The sequence below is a fragment of the Sturnira hondurensis genome, unplaced genomic scaffold, assembly GCF_014824575.4.
Source record: "Sturnira hondurensis isolate 20B ecotype Veracruz unplaced genomic scaffold, ASM1482457v3 Scaffold0007222, whole genome shotgun sequence".
Classification (NCBI taxonomy): Eukaryota; Metazoa; Chordata; class Mammalia; order Chiroptera; family Phyllostomidae; genus Sturnira; species Sturnira hondurensis.
This window is the reverse complement of record NW_028079853.1, coordinates 1,968,296-1,987,144: the sequence shown is the minus strand read 5'-3', so window position 1 is coordinate 1,987,144 and position 18,849 is coordinate 1,968,296. Positions and strand designations below refer to the sequence as shown.

The 18,849-nt window shown below is 39.6% G+C and overlaps 1 protein-coding gene across 5 annotated transcripts in view; it reads left to right on the top strand.

Moving 5' to 3' along the window:
• The window catches only part of SLC15A2 (solute carrier family 15 member 2), a 38,144-nt gene extending 19,503 nt beyond the window's left edge, over positions 1–18,641 (top strand). For all 5 annotated transcript variants that reach the window (XM_037051513.1, XM_037051511.1, XM_037051512.1 and 2 more), the window contains 15 exons: positions 2,772–2,854; positions 3,280–3,366; positions 3,542–3,631; positions 4,115–4,159; positions 5,186–5,218; positions 5,953–6,041; positions 7,136–7,217; positions 7,795–7,929; positions 8,835–8,999; positions 9,153–9,199; positions 10,641–10,751; positions 11,360–11,456; positions 16,006–16,152; positions 16,940–17,044; positions 17,377–18,641. In XM_037051513.1, coding sequence (XP_036907408.1) covers positions 2,772–2,854; positions 3,280–3,366; positions 3,542–3,631; positions 4,115–4,159; positions 5,186–5,218; positions 5,953–6,041; positions 7,136–7,217; positions 7,795–7,929; positions 8,835–8,999; positions 9,153–9,199; positions 10,641–10,751; positions 11,360–11,456; positions 16,006–16,152; positions 16,940–17,044; positions 17,377–17,553 — 1,493 coding nt within the window. In that variant the 3' untranslated portion in view covers positions 17,554–18,641. The remainder of the gene's footprint in view (positions 1–2,771; positions 2,855–3,279; positions 3,367–3,541; positions 3,632–4,114; positions 4,160–5,185; positions 5,219–5,952; positions 6,042–7,135; positions 7,218–7,794; positions 7,930–8,834; positions 9,000–9,152; positions 9,200–10,640; positions 10,752–11,359; positions 11,457–16,005; positions 16,153–16,939; positions 17,045–17,376) is intronic.
• The last annotated feature ends 208 nt before the right edge of the window (positions 18,642–18,849 follow it).

Below are 18,849 nucleotides of genomic sequence, written 5' to 3'. Positions count from 1 at the left end.
AAGGTCATTGATTTGTTGATATCAATTAGAATGGTGGAGATCCTGGGAAGTGAATAAGAGATAAGAAGGGAAACCAGTAAGTATAGCTAAAAGGTGACATGGAGTCAAGAGAGGGTACCAAACATGCTTGACTATTACTGGGAACACTCCCTTAAAGAGACGTTTAAGATGCAGGAGAAGACAGTGTAATCAGTATGACAGCACACGTGGCAGGAGTACCTTTGTGCAGGAGGAAGAGCATTACCTTCATCTAACTGGAGTCAGGAAGTTGAGGGAATTTCCACTTTTTTCTACTTTCATGAAGTAAGAGGAAATATCATCTATTACAGGGATATGAGGAAAAGGGGGTTCTGTAATAAATTTGACAAGTCCAATGACCGAAAGTAACCTCCCACAGCTGTATGATCGTGAATTCCTAACTGGCCAGGTCCTGGTGGGCACCATACCCCCGGCATGTTACTGCTTTAGTAAAAGGTTTATGTTTGCTTTCCACAACCGTGTCCATGTTTTTGTGCATCTGGGTTAATACACCTTTGAAATGCGTCTTTCCCAGACTCCTCAAAGGTGTACCCACCCTTGAGGAAGTACATAATCTTGTCAACCGTCCTATAACCCAATCCCTGCCTTGCTTTCTCCCACCTTTCTGTAAGCTTCCTTTCCCAATTCCTTAATTCCAAATGTATGAAAGAAACTGCATAACTGTCATTCTCAAGAGCATTTGAAATCATACTTCCTGGCATTGTCATAAGTTTGGCTTAAATAAACTTGTAAAATTCTCTACAGGTTTGGACATCTCTTAGGTCAACAGGGAGTAAAGAAACTCAAGGCCCTTACTCATCTTTCTTTAGAAGTAACTTTGAAATTTAAAGGTGACCTTTTTGACTTTATTACCTGGCCTTCCTTTTATCAGTCCAATGTCACTATTGAAATCAGAATTTTTGAGATTTCTAGCCTATTTCTAGGATCATTCTATTTTAGGAGCAGTTTACTTCCTGTCCAAAATCTTCACCTTATCTAGATACCTCCTTCTTTGCTCACTGTTCCAGGATTAGCATTCTTTTCCTGAACTACTTTTTTTCTATCAACAGTAAGAAAGCTATTGTAAGTAAAGAGTGCCATTTGGAGGAGCAATGGGAAACTGAGGATGAATATAGAAAAGGTGGTAGAGTGAATTTGAGAAATAGAGAGATTAAAAAGTTAAGATCAGTAAAAGGAAGGTGATTCAGGCAGTCTCATGTCCAAGGATATTGGAAAATGCTACTGAGAAAGGCACCTTCCGTAAATGATCTGCTGCATGCACATCCTGCTGGAGTTGGAAAATCCCTTAAGGAGGAAAGTACATCTGGGAGGGTAACAAGATGGACTCTTCCCATTGATTTTAGCTAAACTCAATAAATTTGAAAAAAATATCACTTTATAATTATAAAAGTATTATCAGCTCATTGCTGATTATTTAGAAAGTAAAAGGAAAATAAGTAAATAAAATTTGCCTATCGTTAGCTGTGGAGATGTGGTTAAAGAATGTAAATGTGAGTTAAGAGGAAGAGAATAAGCTCAAAAACAGAGTAATTCAGAACAGAATTTTTTGTAGGAATGATGAATAGCGGTTAGAGCATAGCATAACTAAAGGACAGAAATGAACCATAAGGTGGGAAACAGAAGGCTGAGGTGAGCTCCTCTGTGGACAGAGGCAAAGTCTTTTTATCTTTATTCCTAGTAATGTCTGGCGCAATGTGTAATATAAGAATGAGTGAATGAGGTGCTTTATGATGGTTAAGAGCATGGATTTTTGAATCAGAGAGGTCTCAGGTCTAAACTGCAGTTTCTGGGAATTTCTAGCTTTATAGCCTTGTACCAGTTGTTTAATTACTTTAATCTTCAATTTCTTTAGGTATAAAATGTAGAGAGTGGTACATATTTTGTCAGTTTAAATCCATTCATGTATGTAAAGTGCTTGACACTTTGCATAAACTAATAAACCTTCGATAGACAGTTTGCTATAATAAAAACTGTCAGGACAAGAATGAATTTGGAATGGTCTTTCATGCCAGGAATTTGGGCTTATTAGGTAGGTCCTGAAAGACAGTTTAAATTTGGCATCAGCTAAGAGAAAGAAGAGACCACGGATTAAGAAGCTAGTTACTGGCTATCCTGATAACCTAGGATAGAGTGTGTGAAGTCTCAGATAAGAGTCGTGGCAATAGTAGTGGAAAGGAAGAGGCAGCCTGATGAAAGAGGACCAAAGAGGGTTGGTAACATATCAGATGGACAGATGGAGGAAGAAGAATGAGAAGTCAAAGGTGACTTCCATTTCTCTGATTACAGGGAAGTCTCAAAAGATATCTCTTTTAACAATGGACCATTTTATTCTTTTTTTCTTTTTTGGCCCCCATAATTTTTAAAAAATATTTATTTATTTTTAGAGAGGGGGTAGGGAAGGAGAAAGCGTGGGAGAGAAACATCATTGTGTGGTTGCCTCCCATGTGTCCCCCACTGGAGACCTGGCCCACAACCCAGGCATGTGCCCTGACTGGGAATCGAACTGGCGACCCTTTGCTTCACAGGCCCATGCTCAATCCACTGAGCTACACCAGCCAGGGCATGGCCCCCATAATTTTTATAACTCCAAAGTCAGCAAGTGTTAGGTGAGTTTCCTCCTTTTATGAGATGATCTGTCAGTCACTCCTACACTTCAGCAGTCTGTCCTTAGCATTGACATACTGAATGTGCTAAATGAGAAGCTAAGTACCTTGTTTGTGTATCAACTGCAGTTGTGTTTGCAATGGGAAGCAAAATGTACAAAAAATCACCTCCGGAAGGAAATGTAGTGACTCAAGTTGTCAAATGTATCTGGGTAAGTCCATGTATTATTTACATGCCTTTTACAATCAGAGAAAGAAAGATGCTATGCTGAGCATATAGGCTTTCAAAGATGGGTATACAGTTTTCTCAATGACTACTACACATCTGTGCCTTTTGGCAAACTGAAATTAATCAGTCTTCCTCTGTGCTCAAACTTAACCATTAAGTAAGTGAAAAAGAAAGATGTAATCATTTTTTAAGGTGGCAAAAATCTTCTGAAATATAGTTACATATGTTGTCATCAAGACATAAGGATAAAATTATATCTGGAATATTCTGAAATTCAGTGTCTAATTAAACCAAAGGGTTGGAATAAGTCACTTGAAGTATATGTGCTTGAGGGAAGGGATGATGAACTGGAAAAGGCAGGGGATAGTTTCTTTTTGTCTCTCTTCTGATGTCTATGCTCTGCCCTAGTTTGCTATTTCTAACCGTTTTAAGAACCATTCTGGGGAGATTCCAAAGAGACAGCACTGGCTGGATTGGGCAGCTGAGAAATACCCAGTAAGTTGAAACCTCAGAAATATCTTATGCCTCTGTAGCATCTTCCCTAATATCCAAAGTGATCCGCCCCCCTGCTGCATTCAACCTCTTCTCTTACTGTTCTGGGGTACCTCTACTGCAAGCTGGAAAACCACGTCTAGCAGTTCAGCCTATTCCTTCTTTCCCTTTCTTGCAGAAGCAGCTCATCACCGAAGTGAAGGCACTGACCAGGGTACTACTCCTTTACATCCCATTGCCTATGTTCTGGGCTCTTTTGGAACAGCAGGTAAGAATAGTTCTTTTGAAAGCCACCCACCCCTTTTCCCAGCCACTTCCCTCTTACAGAAAAGGGATTTGCCTCTTTGTTTTTCTTTTTTCAACCCCTCCACCCTCCCTCTGCCTCTTCCCCACCCCTCACAGCTGTCAGCCTGCTCTCTATCTATGAGTCTGTCTCTGTTTTACTTATTAGTTCATTTTATTCAACTCATGAACACAGAAAATAGTGTGGCAATTACTGGGGGTAGGGAGGGTATAGGGAGGTGGAGGAGAGTATAGGGGAATAAATGATGATGGAAGGAGACCTGAATTTCGGTGGTAAGCACACAACAGAGTGTATAGATGATGTGTTGTAAAATTGTGCACCTGAAACTTGTATGATTTTGTTAACCACTTTCACACCAATATATTCAAAAGAAAAATGAAAGAAGGAAGAAAGGAAGGAAGGAAGGAAAGAAAAGAGATTTCTGATAATGGCATCTGTCTTCCTTAGGGCTCACGATGGACCTTGCAAGCCACCAGGATGAATAGGAATTTGGTGAGTTGAAGAGTTTTGCCAGAGAAGTCTGTTATTTTCTTTATAATCCATATTCAGAAAAAATTAATTTATCTGTGTTTTTGCCTGAAAATTGACTTAAGATTATAAGACAGGTAGGTACCTTTAGTATGACAGTTCTGAGTAGGCAAAGTAAAGAAATTGAGTCTAGAAGTAAAAACCAGAATCTTGTTAGAAATCAGGAGCATAAGGATGCGAAAGGTTCAAATGTATTCAAGGAAGTATTGAGAGGATAGCAAATGAAATGCTCTAGACCTTCCGTCTCAGCCTGCCCTGCACAGCAGAGACAGGTTCAATTTTGCTTATGCACAGTTGGCCCCATCTCTTAGTCAAGGAGCACAGCACAGGACATGGGGTGTTCTGTACCTGGATGTGGAAAGAATAGGAAAGTTGCTGAATAAATTCTTCATTCTTTGGTAAACTCACATAAAGTTTCACCTCTGCTCTCAATTATTCTACTTCCCCGATTATTGTCTTGTTTTCTTCCATCTCAGTCACAAAGAGGGAAGGGTGAAACAATGCCAGGGTTTTATTAGTCAGTCTATTTGCAAAGGCCAGTCTAAAGGCCAAATATCATTTTATCTTTTTCTTCCTCTGGTTGTCTGGGATTTGCCATGATTGTCCTCTTATTGATCCCGTGGAGAACAATTTTGGAAACACTGTGTATCAGTGGGAATCTTCACCCTAACCACCATGGCTTGCCCTCATATTATTACCACCTAAAACTGCAGATACTGAGATTAATAAAAACACACTGACTCCGTTCTCTCTGAATTTAAGGAAAGCATGATACATAGAAAAGAAAATTCTGCCTTAGGGCACCTGCCATCAGTGAATGTAGCCTGGAGCCGTTCCCAGTCTGTTCCCCCACGTACACTTATAAGCATGGTAGTGGCCCTGAACCAAAGACCTGATGAATTTTAACTTATGCTTAATGCCTGCTAATTTTAATCAAGACTGTTCATTTAGCCACCTCTAAATTTAATTTATTATATTATAATGTTTCAGGGCTTTATTGTGCTTCAGCCTGACCAGATGCAGGTAGGACACTTCTTTATAGTCATGGGGACTTATTTCTCTTTTCATCTACACCTCTACCTGTAGTATTAGGATTTCCAACAATAATTTGACGTTATTTTGCCTTGTAAGCTGAAGTGTGCTAGGCATGGGGATGAATATATTCTTCTTAAGCCTCACACTCCTTTTTCACATCTTCTGTTACACAAGTAGCTCCTGCCCAACTCCAGGGAGAGTGAGTTTTGAGCTCACTCAAAAGTGAGAAGGAGAAGTATAAGCATTGGACTTTCTTTTTCCATGGCAAAGTAGTATAATGGAAATATTGTCAAAGAAAGTGGAAAGTTTTGTTCTGTGAGCAACAAAGTCAGAATCTCTGTTCACTGGTGACTCCCAGTTCCTTTTTTAACCCCTTTGTTCAACAGGCCCCAATTCTTCCTTCTTTTCTTTGTTTCTTCTGGCTATGACATTTTCCTTTGGGCTGTTGAAATGGAGAAGATAAGTGAACATGGGAGGGAAGAACTCCCAACTGATTGACAGAAAAACAGGTTCAGAGTGAAACTGGTTCTTTGGGATATTTGGAAACTAAGGTGCTCTGCAAGTCTCGGGTGTGACGCGACTAAGGTGGAATCATTTTGTACTTAGTGTGATGAAAATGTATTTGGATGTGAAAGAAAATGTACAATCAAATAAGAGCACTTGCTCACACTTTTATTATAGGAGAACACTAGTAACTAATCTTTTTTACCTTGGTATTACAGGTACTAAATCCCCTTCTGGTTCTTATCTTCATCCCATTGTTTGACCTTGTCATTTATCCTCTGGTCTCCAAGTGTGGGATTAACTTCTCGTAAGTGCTCATTATGCCTGTGTTGCTCCAGACTGACTCAATCTTTGCCCAGTTTGATAAAGATTCATTGTCAGTATTTTTATACCTAGGAATGATTTATTTTGGTTTATCATTTTTCTGCTTCTGTTTACCCATGTTGGACTAAATGCCATTAATACTAGAGGATGGGAATTAGAACTCATTCTTATTGTAGAGAGTCTAAGCCATTACTACAGACTGAGCTGTGCAGTGTGGAAGGGTAGGTCCAAGTTTCGTGGAAAGTCAAGAGATGTGAGAGTAGGTTCCTAAACCAACTTCTTGCTTTGTTCTTGAATGTTGCCTCTTCAAAGAAGTCTAAAGCTTATGATGACAGCTAATCTCTTTAAATCTCCCATTGTCCCTATATAACCAGTAAGGGGACCTGGCAAGAGTGGGGATAGAATTGTCCCTATTGTTATTCTTTGTAAAGTGTGGCAGAGGAGGCTTTCAAGCCTCTTCTAATTCCTGATTTAATAGCAATTTCCTTTTAATGGCCACTTTACCCCATTTAAATGACTTTTTGTCGTTTATTCATTCACAGATCAAATTTTAGCGGGTTCAGCACCAAGTGTCACGCAAATCTAAAATCACAAATCTTGTCCTCAAGGAGCTTACTGCGTAATAAGGGAGCGGAACCTACACACGGTTAATTATGTATGTTAAGTGCCCTGAAAAGGGAGATTTAGGTGCCAGGGAGTGTAGAGAAGTCTGCTGCCAGGGTCAAGGAAAACTTCTGAAGAAGAGGAAAATGAAATAATAATGTATAGTGCCTGGCATGTGGTAAATCTTCAATTAGTCTGGCTGCATTACTATTAACTTGTTATCATGACATGATGGATAGAAAAACTATCATAAACCAAGATAGACAGATGTGGGAAAGTGTAGTGCATTGCAAAGAGCCATTCGATGGGACTCCGGTCAAGGGGGAAAGAAGGACCTGTGACAGGGCGTCTAAGAAATACTTTGAAAGTAACTGGGGCCAAATCAGGAAAGGTCTTCAATGGTAGGCCTAGAGGTTTTGGGTTTTTATCCTTTAGAGCTTAAAGTTGAGATATAACTCTCCCTCTCCTCTGCAGATCGCTTAGGAAAATGGCTGTGGGCATGATCCTAGCGTGCCTGGCATTTGCAGTTGTGGCAGTTGTAGAGATAAAAATGAATGTGAGTTCAATAAATCTTAAGCTCCCTGAGTACAGGAGCTTATCTATCTCATTCACTCCTCTAATTCCTGGGGACCTGGCACAGTACTTGTTTTAAAGAAGGTGCATAGTCAATACTTGTGATAAATGAGTAGATACAGGGGTAGAGCCCCAATGCAGAATGATGCTCATCTCTCACCTGAGTGATTCAGAATATATTGTCAAGGAATTTCCAAACACTAATACCCAAGTTATGTAGCCATCTCTTTGGAAACACAAGCTAACATGATAGCTTACCAGATAATCACACAAGCACCTTTTGGCAGACTGAATAACCATTATTAGGGAATGATGCATGAGGCCACCGCTGAGTCAAAACGCATGAAGTTTGTTACTTGGCGTCTGTGCTTGATGCACTGAGCTGGTGTTTCCCCTTCAAAATGCCTTCAGAGTTTTCTAAGCCAAATGCTCTTCAGGGGGAGAAAATTGTGTCGACCTGACTAGATGGATGAGGCTGTCAGAAATAGGACTGAGACGTGTTCTCTTTGTATCCAAAAGGTTTCCCGTTGGTGATTCTGACATGTGTTCTCTGTCCTAAGGAAGTGGCCCCACCCCAGCCAGGTTCCCAAGAGATTTTCCTACAAGTCTTGAATCTGGCAGATGATGAGGTGAAGGTGACAGTGCTGGGAGATGAAAACAATTCTCTGTTAACAGAGTCCATCAAATCCTTTCAGGTGAGGACTTGAATCAATTAAAAACACATTCTGGTTGGGCACCGAAGCAGCAGCATAAGATCGTGGTTTAAGAGCATGCATTTGTGGAGTCAAACCGCCTCAGTCCAATTTCTGGTCCTGCCACTCCCTAGCTATAAGATCCTCAACAAGTTATTTTATCTCTAAACTTCTCTAGGTTTCACCATGTGTAAAATGGCAGCAATTTTTAAGTCAGAAGCCATCGTAAGTATTATACGTAAAGTGCTTAGCATAGGGTCAGGGACATGGCTCTCAACAAGTTATTATTTGTATCATTATTTCCAACTGCCTCTAAACCACATTTCCTTTGAAAAAGTCTGACCTGTATGTTTTCAATCTTATTACTGTGCATATTCTGAAATATTTACTTAAAAAGTTACATACATTTATTTTTGAAAATTGGGGAGTATGTAGAACGATACAAAAACCATCTATAATTCCATCACCCAGAGATAATCACAGTGAGCATCTTTTATAACTGAATAAACAATCCAATTTTTAAACAGTGCTCTGCGTTATTGATCTTGATTATTTCTTAGCATTAATTGTATCATAAGCATTTCCCCCATAGCCTTACATAATCTTTGAGAACCTGATTTTAATGGACACATTACATTCCTATGGATATATCATCATTTTTAAAGATTTTCATATAGATATTTATGTTTTCTATTATTATATATGACCCTATGATGAATATCCTTTACTTACTCATAAATATTTATGCCTGCCTCTAATTACTCCTCTGATATTGTCCTAAAATGGATTTAATAGATTAAATGATAATGTTGAAACTACCTCATGAACTTGCCCATTCCCGGATGCTCTGGGATTAGGATGTCCAAGATGTGGTAGAAGGTGAGTATGATAGGTTTTTCCTTCTACAGAAAATGCCACACCCTTCCAAACTCCACCTGAAGACAGAAAGCCAGAATTTCCAGTTCCACCTAAAATATCATAATTTGTCTGTCTACACTGAACATTCTGTGGAGGAGAAGAAATGGTACAGTCTGCTCATTCGAGAAGATGGGAAAAGTATTTCCAGTATGATGGTAAGTTGAGAAATAGCCTAGGTTCCAAATTGTTGTCTTAGAGTATAATGGCTGGCTCAGCAATATCTTACTGAGGATATGCCTAATGATAAAATGTTCTTATTATTGGTTCCCTGCTGTCAGCTGTAACTGACTTACTTTTCTCTATTTCAGGTGAAGGATGCAGAAAACATAACAACCCATGGGATGACAGCTGTGAGGTTTGGATGTCAAGGACACCCCGGGCCACTCTATTCTCTTGAATCTTGGGTCTCTTCTCATCTTCAGATGATGAGGCCTAACATTCCACTTGTCCTGTAGAGGGATTCTCTCTCCTAGAATGTCAGAGGCATGGGTGTCACAAGGCATTTTCTGGGACACAGAACAGATAGGCTTGCTTTCCCATGTGGTGTTCAAAGATGACCCTGTATCTGTGTATGTCTCCTATGCTCTGATGCACACATCTCCTCTACTGAATTTTATACCTATCTTGTTCTCAGGAAAATAACTCAGTGCTTTCCTCTTTGATGACTAGAGAGAAATTTATAAGTGAGCAAATAATCCTTCATTGTTGGTAGTTGAATATCTCTTGTTACTGTGCTTTCAAAGTAAAGTATATTTTTTATATTAAACGTACAGAGGCATCGTGGTATAATAAAGATAACAGATTTGGAGTCAAAAGACTTAGTTGTGAATTCAGAGAAGCCTGAACGTCTTGTCAGACAGCCCAGGACAGTTACAGAGATGGAGCATTGAAGAGGTCCCCTGCCTTCTGTGGCAGGAATCTGATGTGAAATAGACAGGTGCACTCACCTGTGACCATCAAGCTTATGTGGTTGTTGTTAAAAGTTGGTAGGACTCCTTGGGTTGGAAGACCAGAGGAACCCCCAGAAGGGGTGAAGGGGGAAATACCTAGATCAGTGCAGGATAATCTATAGTCCAAGATCAACATTAAGGATTTTAGAGGGAACTTCCCTTATTGTCCCATGGGCCAGAGACAAAGGCAAAAGCTTTCGAAATAGAAACGTACAGAAAACCCATACTGAGGGGATAGTTTAGGGGCCTAGATTCAGAAGACTAGAAAGATAATCCTAAAAGGGTCCAGGATTGTCTGTAGATTCCAAAACAATGATAACTTGACTTATTTTGGTCTGGGAGTCTGAGTTTACATAAGTCAAATCAGACTTCATTTATAAGAGGATAAAGTATCAGTTTTATATAAATACTGGTATACATTTATAGATACATAATCATTTTTCTTAATGGAGTATCAATTGGTGAATCTCACCATTATAAGAGGGAAAGAAATTGGGTGCACCAAGCTGGGTTAGTGAAGAAGCTCAGACTGCCATGGGTGCTCATGATAGTGCCCGTCCCAGCTAGAGATCAGTTTGAGGGTATGGCCGACAGAAAGCTAATTCCTCGGGAAGGAGGAAGGTAGGGACAGCTAAGACTACTAGTCAGTCTTTTTACTACCTTTTACATCTGAGTTGATTCATTCATTCAGTTAACAGTATACATGATATACCTTTTACGCGTACCAGGCACTGTTCTAGGCACCAGGATATAGCAGTAAACAGAACAGAAAAGGCCCCTGCTGTTTGATTATGTGTCCTTGTTTCAGAAGGTTTGTCTGATCTGTGACAATGTCTCTACTCTCAGGTTTGTTAACACTTTGCGTAAAGAGGTCAATATCAACCTGGATGCAGATATCTCCCTCAGTGTTGGTGAGGACTACGGTGTGTCGGCTTACAAAATGGTGCAAGCAGGAGAGTAAGAACATTTATTAAGCTTTGGGCATTTTACTTTATTAACAATTTCTTAAATGTTTGCAAGATAATAGGTACATCTTGGCTCATTTTGAGTACACACAGACTCCAACTCTTTATCGACCCTTGCTGCCTTCCTTCAGTCTCACCTTTCTCTACACAGATGTACTGAGATCATGATTGCTGTGAAGGCCATACTGTGTAGTTAATAAGGCTCATCTCTAGAAGGTTTACAAAGTTTATTATGTACTGCCTGTTGGCACATCATTACTTCAGGCTTATCCTTTTGGGTTCACTGTTTTATGTTGAGAAAAATTTGTAAGACTTAGATGAGAAAACTTAGGGCCTGGAGTCCACAGAAGAAGATGATTTGTGCTTTCTTTATTTGGGTTTAAGTTAAAAAAAATACCCCACAGATGATGAAGGGCTCATATCAGTGGCAGAAAAGCCTGGCATAAAAATAATTGACTTCTTGAGACTCCTCTCTTTAAGAGAAACGGTGGCTTCTATGTCCAACTCACCCTTGATAAAGAAATGAGATCCTTCCCCTGGTGATGGGAGTGCTTTTTTAAGCTACAATGTTTATTCTAACCTAAACTCCTTCTATTCCAGATACCCTGAGGTGCATTGTAGAGCAGAAGATGATGACTTTTCACTGAATTTGGGTCTACTAGACTTTGGTACAGCTTACCTGTTCGTCATTACTAATGTAAGTAGCTCATTGCCACCCCCGCACTCTCCTTCCATATATCTGTATATATATCTATGTCTGTCCTGGAATCGAAAGAAAACTTTGTGGCAAGACAGGATCCCATACTTATTTCCAGTGGAAGATGATAGGTTCATGTGTCTTCAGGAAGCCTACTGAGGTCTCCACAGGGGGCATTAAAAGAGATAGCATTGGCAGGAGACACAGGGTCTAGAGGAATGGAAGACATAATTTATCTGCTGCCATTGCTATGAGGTGACATGTGCTCCTTCAGTCTCATTATGGCCCTACGAAAATAAAGATTATTTATGTCTTTTTGACTGACTCCACATGCAAGTCATGAAGGCTGGAAGTCCAAGATCAAGGTGTTGGCGGGGTTGCATCCTTAAGAGGGCTGTGCAGAAGAATCTTCCCTACCTTTTATCTAGCTTCTAGTGATTTTCTGAAAATATTTGGTGTTCCCAGGTGTGTAGACAAATAATCCCAATCTCTGCCTTTATCTTTACAAGGATGCTTATCCGTACAGGGAGAACTCCACGTCCACATTTCTCTTTCTTAAAGAGGACACCAGTCATATTGAATTAGGGCCCACCCTGATGGCCTCATTTTAACTTGACTAATCATTCTGCAACAACCCTATTTCCAAATAAGGTCACATTATCAGGTACTAGGGGTTCAGACTTCAACATGTGAGTTTTAAGGGGACACAACCATACCCATAATGCTTGCATTCTGCGTTTACTCCATTTTTCATTTGTATTTCTCATATGCTGCTCAAGACAGACCCATATGTATTGTTTCTGAATGCCAGGATCTAATAAGCATCCAGAAGAGAGATCATAAATTGGAGGCCTGGGGGCCAAGTTCTTCCATATCCTGACTTGTTTGGTCTGCATGGTATTGATGACAACAATTGTTATTAACTGCCAATATTTAAAATTCAAGAGATTTTACCTAAAAGCTAGATTCATAACATTTCTTAAAAACAATATCAGAAGATTTTGCAACAAGAATCCCATGTCAGTTGGCTGGTGCTGTAATGGCTGTAACCCTTTGGATGGGGCCTGTGCTGTCCAGTACACCATACAGCCCTCATTTCCAGTCAGCCAGCCACATTTACTGACCTGCTTATTATGTATTTGAGTATGTGAACTTGATTTAGAAGCACAGGTCTTTTCTCTCAGGCTGAGAAGACTCTAATATTGTATATGCTCAATACCTACTAAAGCAAAATTTTCCTTATTATTTTAACCCAATGGCCCTTTGACTCAGAGAATCAACCACATTTAGACATCAAAAACATTTTATTTCAAAGACTTCTGATCTTGATTTTAACTGTGCCATTTTTTCCGTAAAACTATCTAAGAATGGTTTTACTCTAAAAAATATATATAATTTTTAAAATTCCATTCAATTTATAACAAACATTAGTAGATATAATTTATATAAAATCAATCATAGCTAAAAACCTACATACAGTAAAAGGAGTTTTAGAGACCAAAAAATTGTAGAATCATGTATATTTGGTAACACTCATAACAAAAATTTGAGACTAAAAATTTGACCAAAATTTTACAGAAAAATTGCAGTGTTTTGAAATTTTCAGTGTGTAAGGTTTAAGTTTAAAAAAATATGGCCAGTAAAAAGGATTCAAAGTAGCAGGTGAGCTCTGAACAGTGTGGCTCAGCTGGTTGGACATCATCCCACAAAGCGAAAGGTCACCAGTTCTGTTACCAGTCAGAGTACGAGCCCGAGTTGTAGATTTAGTCCATGGCTGGGGCACAAATGAGAGCCAACTGATTGATGTTTCTCTCTCACATCAGTGTTTCTCTCTCTCTTTTTCAGTCCCTCCCCTTCTCTCTAAAATTAAATAAATAAAATTGAAAAAAATAACAGGTGGTAGTTAATGTGGGTTTTTAAAAATTGATCGATAAAATTTTCAATGTAAGGATTACCAAGAAAATCATTCATTCTGATAAAATTTTAGTAAAATAAATGTTGAAAACAATTGAATTCTATTTATATAGGAAAAGGAATTAAATTTTTCTCAAGAACGTGTTTTTTGAAAATTCATTGTGTTTGTATAATAAAGATACCATTTTATACTTGAAATGTTGATTAGGATCAAAATACCTAATAGGTCAAAATGGTGGGAATCCAAAGCATAATATGAAAATATTGTGCCACTTAAGGACTCTGTCAGTGATGGTATCTGAAATCGGGTAAGTGAGTGCAGTGCTAAAGAAGGGAATTCCAAACAACTAAAATTGTGTAAAAATTGCTCAATCTCTTGAGGGGAGCAAAAGGATAAAAATACAAAGAGGGGAGTTCTGGCCAAGATGGAGGCGTAGGTAGAAATGCACCACTACCTCACACAACCAAAAGAAGGATAACAACCAATTTAAAGACAAAAAACAACTGGAACTCCCAGAAAATCAAAGTGTATGGAACTCTGACAACCAAGGAATTAAAGAAACATTCATCCAGACTGGTAAGAGGGGTGGAGACAGCAGCCAGGCAGGAGGAGAGGATGCAGCAAGGCAGTGGACCATGTGGGTGAGGGGGGGACTGGCTAACCAGTTGGTCCCACATTTGCACCCAGATAAACTGGGAGGAACAATGGGATCAAGACAGACTGTGAAACCCAGGGTTTGGGCATGAGAAACTAAAGACTGAAAACCTCTGGCTATAAAATCCTGTGGGGATTGCAGACATGGGAGAAACTTCCAGTCTCTTGGGACAATCTATTGGAGAGACCCACAGCGTCCTAGAATGTACACAAACCCACCTACCTGAGGAATCAGCACCTGAAATTCACTTGTGGGAAGCAAAGGAAGTGACGGAAAGTGGGGCAAGAGCCAAGCAAGTGGCACTGTTCCCTCTCTGACCCCTTCCCCATAGACAGCACCTCTATGCACCAAAGAAACTTGCCCTTTCCTGGCGAATACCTAAGGCTCTGCCCCTTACAAGGAAACAGGTACCAAGATAAAGAAATATGACCCAAATGAAAGAAGAGATCAAAACTCCAGAAAAAGAGCTAAGTGACAGAGGGATAGCCAACCTATCAGATGCACAGTTCAAAACACTGGTAATCAGGATGCTCACAGAAATGATTGAGTTTGGTCTCAAAATGAAGGAAGAAATGAAGACTAAAAAAAGTGAAATAAAGCAAAATATACAGGGAACCCACAGTGAAGGGAAGGAAACTGGGACTCAAATCAACAATTTAGAACAAAAGGAAGAAATAAACATCTAACCCAAACAGAATGAAGAAACAAGAATTCAAAACAATGAAGAGAGCCTGAGAAACCTCTGAGACAACTTTAAATGCTCCAACATCCAAATCATAGAGGTACAAGTAGGAGAAGAGGAAGAGAAAGAAATTGAAAACTTATTTGAACAAATAATGAAGGAAAACCTCCCCAATCTGGTGAAGGAAATAGACTTCCAGGAATTCCAGGAAACTCAGAGAGTCCCAAAGAAATTGAACCCAAAGAGGAACACACCAAGGTACATCATCATTAAGTTATCCAAGATTAGCCCTGGCTGGTGTAGCTCAGTGGACTGAGCGCGGGCCTGTGAACCACACAATTGCGGTTCGATTCCCAGTCAGGGCACATGCCTGGGTTGCAGGCCAGTTCCCAACAGGGGACTCACGAGAGGCAACCATACATTGATATTTCTTTCCTTCTCTCCTTCCCTTCCCCTCTAAAGATACATAAATGCATAAAAATATTTTTTAAAAAAAGTTACCCAAGATTAAAGACAAAGAGCGAATCTTAAAAGCAGCAAGAAAAAAAGAAGACAGTCACCTACAAAAGAGTTCCCATCAGACTGTCAGCTGATTTCTCAAAAGAAACTTTGCAGGCAAGAAGGGGCTGGAAAGAATTATTTGAAGTCATGAAAGACAAGGACCTACATCCAAGATTACTCTATCTTGTAAAGCTATCATTTAGAATGGAAGGGCAGATAAAGTGCTTCCCAGATAAGGACAAGTTTAAGGGGTTTATCCTCAAGTCCTTATTACATGAAATGTTAAAGGGACTTATCTAAGAAGTAGAAGATCAAAAAGTATGAACAGTAAAATGACAACCAACTCAAAACTATCAACAACTGAACCTAAAAAACAAAAACAAAAACTAAGCAAACAACTAGGACAGGAAGAGAACTGGAAAAATGGAGATCACATAGACGGTTACCAGTGGGGAGGGGGAAGGGAGAATGGGGGGAGAAAGGTACAGGGAATAATTAGTAGATACAAAATAGGCAGGGGGAGGTTAAGAATAGTATAGAAAATGGAGAAGCGAAAGAACTTGTATGTGTTAACCATAGACATGAACTAAGGGGTGGTGATCCTGTAGGGCAATGAGGTGCAGAGTAGAGGGGAGGAATAAAGGGGAGAAATAAATTAGGACAACTGTAATAACATAATCAATAAAATATACTTTAAAAAGACAAAGAGGGGATGGATAAAAATCATAGAATGCTGTATGTAAGGAATTGGTACTTGAGAGTAGTGACACACCTATTTATCTTTTCCCTCACAAAGAACACCAAGCAGGGTCCTCAGGTGTGGAAGACAGAAGACATTCCAGCCAACAAAATATCCATCGCATGGCAGCTGCCACAATATATACTGGTTTCAGCTGGGGAGGTCATGTTCTCTGTCACGGGACTTGAGTTTTCTTATTCTCAGGTAGGTCTTTGCAAGTAGAAAGTGAAAATGGACATATTGCTATAGAGGTATCCAACCTTTTGGTGTCTCTGGGCCACTCTGGAAGAAGAGTTGTCTTGGGCCACACATTAAATACACAAACAAAAACAAAATTTCATAATGTTTTAAGGAAATATATGATTTTGTGTTGAGTCATATTCACAGGCATCTCAGTCAAGTGCAGCCTGGGGGCCATGGATTGTACACCCCAGTGGAGAATGGTGAATTTTAATTCTGGCACCGCCTTAAATAGCTATGTGTTGTGGCCAAGACCTTCATATATGTTGGCCTTAGACTCCTTATGAATAACAGTGGCCCTGAATAGAGGGTGATCTTGTTTCCTAGTGTCATGGAATAGCATAGTAGCCTATGGTATTTGATATCTGAAAGAATACTTAAAAATTAAGGACTATGGTGTCAAACTGCTTATGTTCAAATTTTGGCTGCATAACTCATGTAATCCCAAGCAAGTGAATTTGTATTTCTTTAATGCTGTTTTTCATTATGTACAAAATAAGAATACTAACAGACCTAATTTCTTAGGGTTATAATGAAGATTATGTAACATAATGAATTCAAATATTTGATTCAGAGCTCTATCCTCTTATTACTGTTAACATTATTAACACCCTCTGAATCAGTGTGATAGCTGAATTCAGAGGGGAAAGTTTAAATCTGGAAATTTTGTGGAAGAATTGTTCTAGATAGATGCATGGAACATGAGGGTGGCATAGCGATTTTATTTACTGAAAAACTCTGTTCTCCCTAGGCTCCCTCTAGCATGAAATCTGTACTCCAGGCAGCCTGGTTGTTGACCATTGGCGTTGGGAATGTCATTGTGCTTGCTGTAGCACAGTTCAGTGGCCTGGTACAGGTATTGATCTGAGAGCAGCAGAGTGTCTGCCTATCCAGGGTTTCCCCTTCAGATTCCTCTTCCTCCTCCTCCCCCACCCCTCTGCCTCCCACGTTCCCCCTGTGAGATGGGTTAGATGCACACAGACTTTGCAGAAAAAACAGACCTATGAAGTGTCAGTAATGGTCACCACATGCCCGTGGAAGGGAAGGTCAGTGAACCTAGTCACCTTCTAACAAACCTCTGCCTAAATGGTGAGCCTGGGTCAGTCTGCTCCCCAGTTCGCATCCTTTGAAGATCCTTTCAGTTTCAGGTTTCTTTGTATTTTTTCTTATATTTATTTCTTCCTGCAGTGGGCTGAATTCGTTTTGTTTTCCTGTCTCCTGCTGCTGGTTTTCCTGATCTTCTCCATCATGGGCTACTACTATGTTCCTGTAAAATCAGAGGATATTAAGGAGCCAGAAGATAAACAGATTCCCCCTATCCAAGAGGATATGACCAATCTGGAGACCAATAACACAAAACTGTAATGACTCCCAGGACTCTGCCCCAGCCCAAATTCCTGACCCTGGTCTTAGTCATCACTGAATTTTAAGCTTTTTCCCCCTCCTATTTGGTTAAGGGTCAGAGGTAGCATCATATCTGAGCTGATCTCTACTTTTCTCCCATGATAGAGGAAATTCTGGAATTGGAAGTACATTAAAGAGCAAAGCCCCTGAGACTCTATGTCTTCCTATGTATCAGTGAACTCAGTAAACCTGTGTAGTGTTTGTGAAGTTGGCCTGGTGTCTCCAAATGGCCATGAAAATACAAAAGTATAATTGAGATTAGTCTCTGTGGGTATGCAAAATTATGTGAGAATTCCTTTACCTACTCTTTAGAACTGATGACCCCACTTTCTGAGATGCCAATTTAGGGGCAAAATTGCAGAAATGGAGAAGTAGTAGTTCACGTTTCTTCATAAGCAATGTCATTGGATATTCACAGGGACTTCAAGAATTGATATATATGGTGTGATCTTATCCAGGGGCTGGCTTATCAGCTATCCAAGTTTGATAAAACCTTAATAAACTTTTCAGTACAGAATGATACTTTATTAACCCAGTAGAAGATATATCTTTATTATAATTATAGTATTTTATCTACTATCCCAAACACCCCTTTCTCAGAGCTGATAGATATTTGGAAATCAACTTAAACATAGTAAACATTGGTAAATACGGTTCTGGAAAACAGCAATGGCTATAAGTTGTAGAAATCGTGATGAATCCTTCCGCGGTAGACATTCTTCTGAGGGACTGCAATGCTTCGGCCCTGGCTTATGTCTTCCTGTGGAGAGTTGTGTATGCACTAACTATAATTTCAAAACCCTGTCTTTTCAGTGTTTGGGGGCCAGCCTCTTCTCATTATTACATTATGTCTTGCTTATTGCAACAAATATTTAATAACAGCAATCTTTTTATGAATCCATCTTCCTTTTTTATTATTACTCTCCTCAGCCTCAAATAAGGAGCTCCATTTTGATAACTTTTCTTGTTTTACTTCCCTCACAATTTTTAAATGCCATTTCTTCATTTAGGCTTGGGAATTTCCTGCTTATTAAAAAAGTTATATTAATGCTCTAGGTGTGAGTCTTTAAAATGGTGATGCTCAATGGAGGGGCATGGTTTCATATGAGGATCCTATCACAGTCGGGGAGGAGGGGAGAACATGAGGGTTTGTTTGTTTGTTTGTTTCTGTGTTCATGAAAAAGGTGGGAAACATAACCTTGCACACAATAAATGAATCCTTTGGCCCTGGCTGGTGTGGCTCAGTGGATTGAGTGC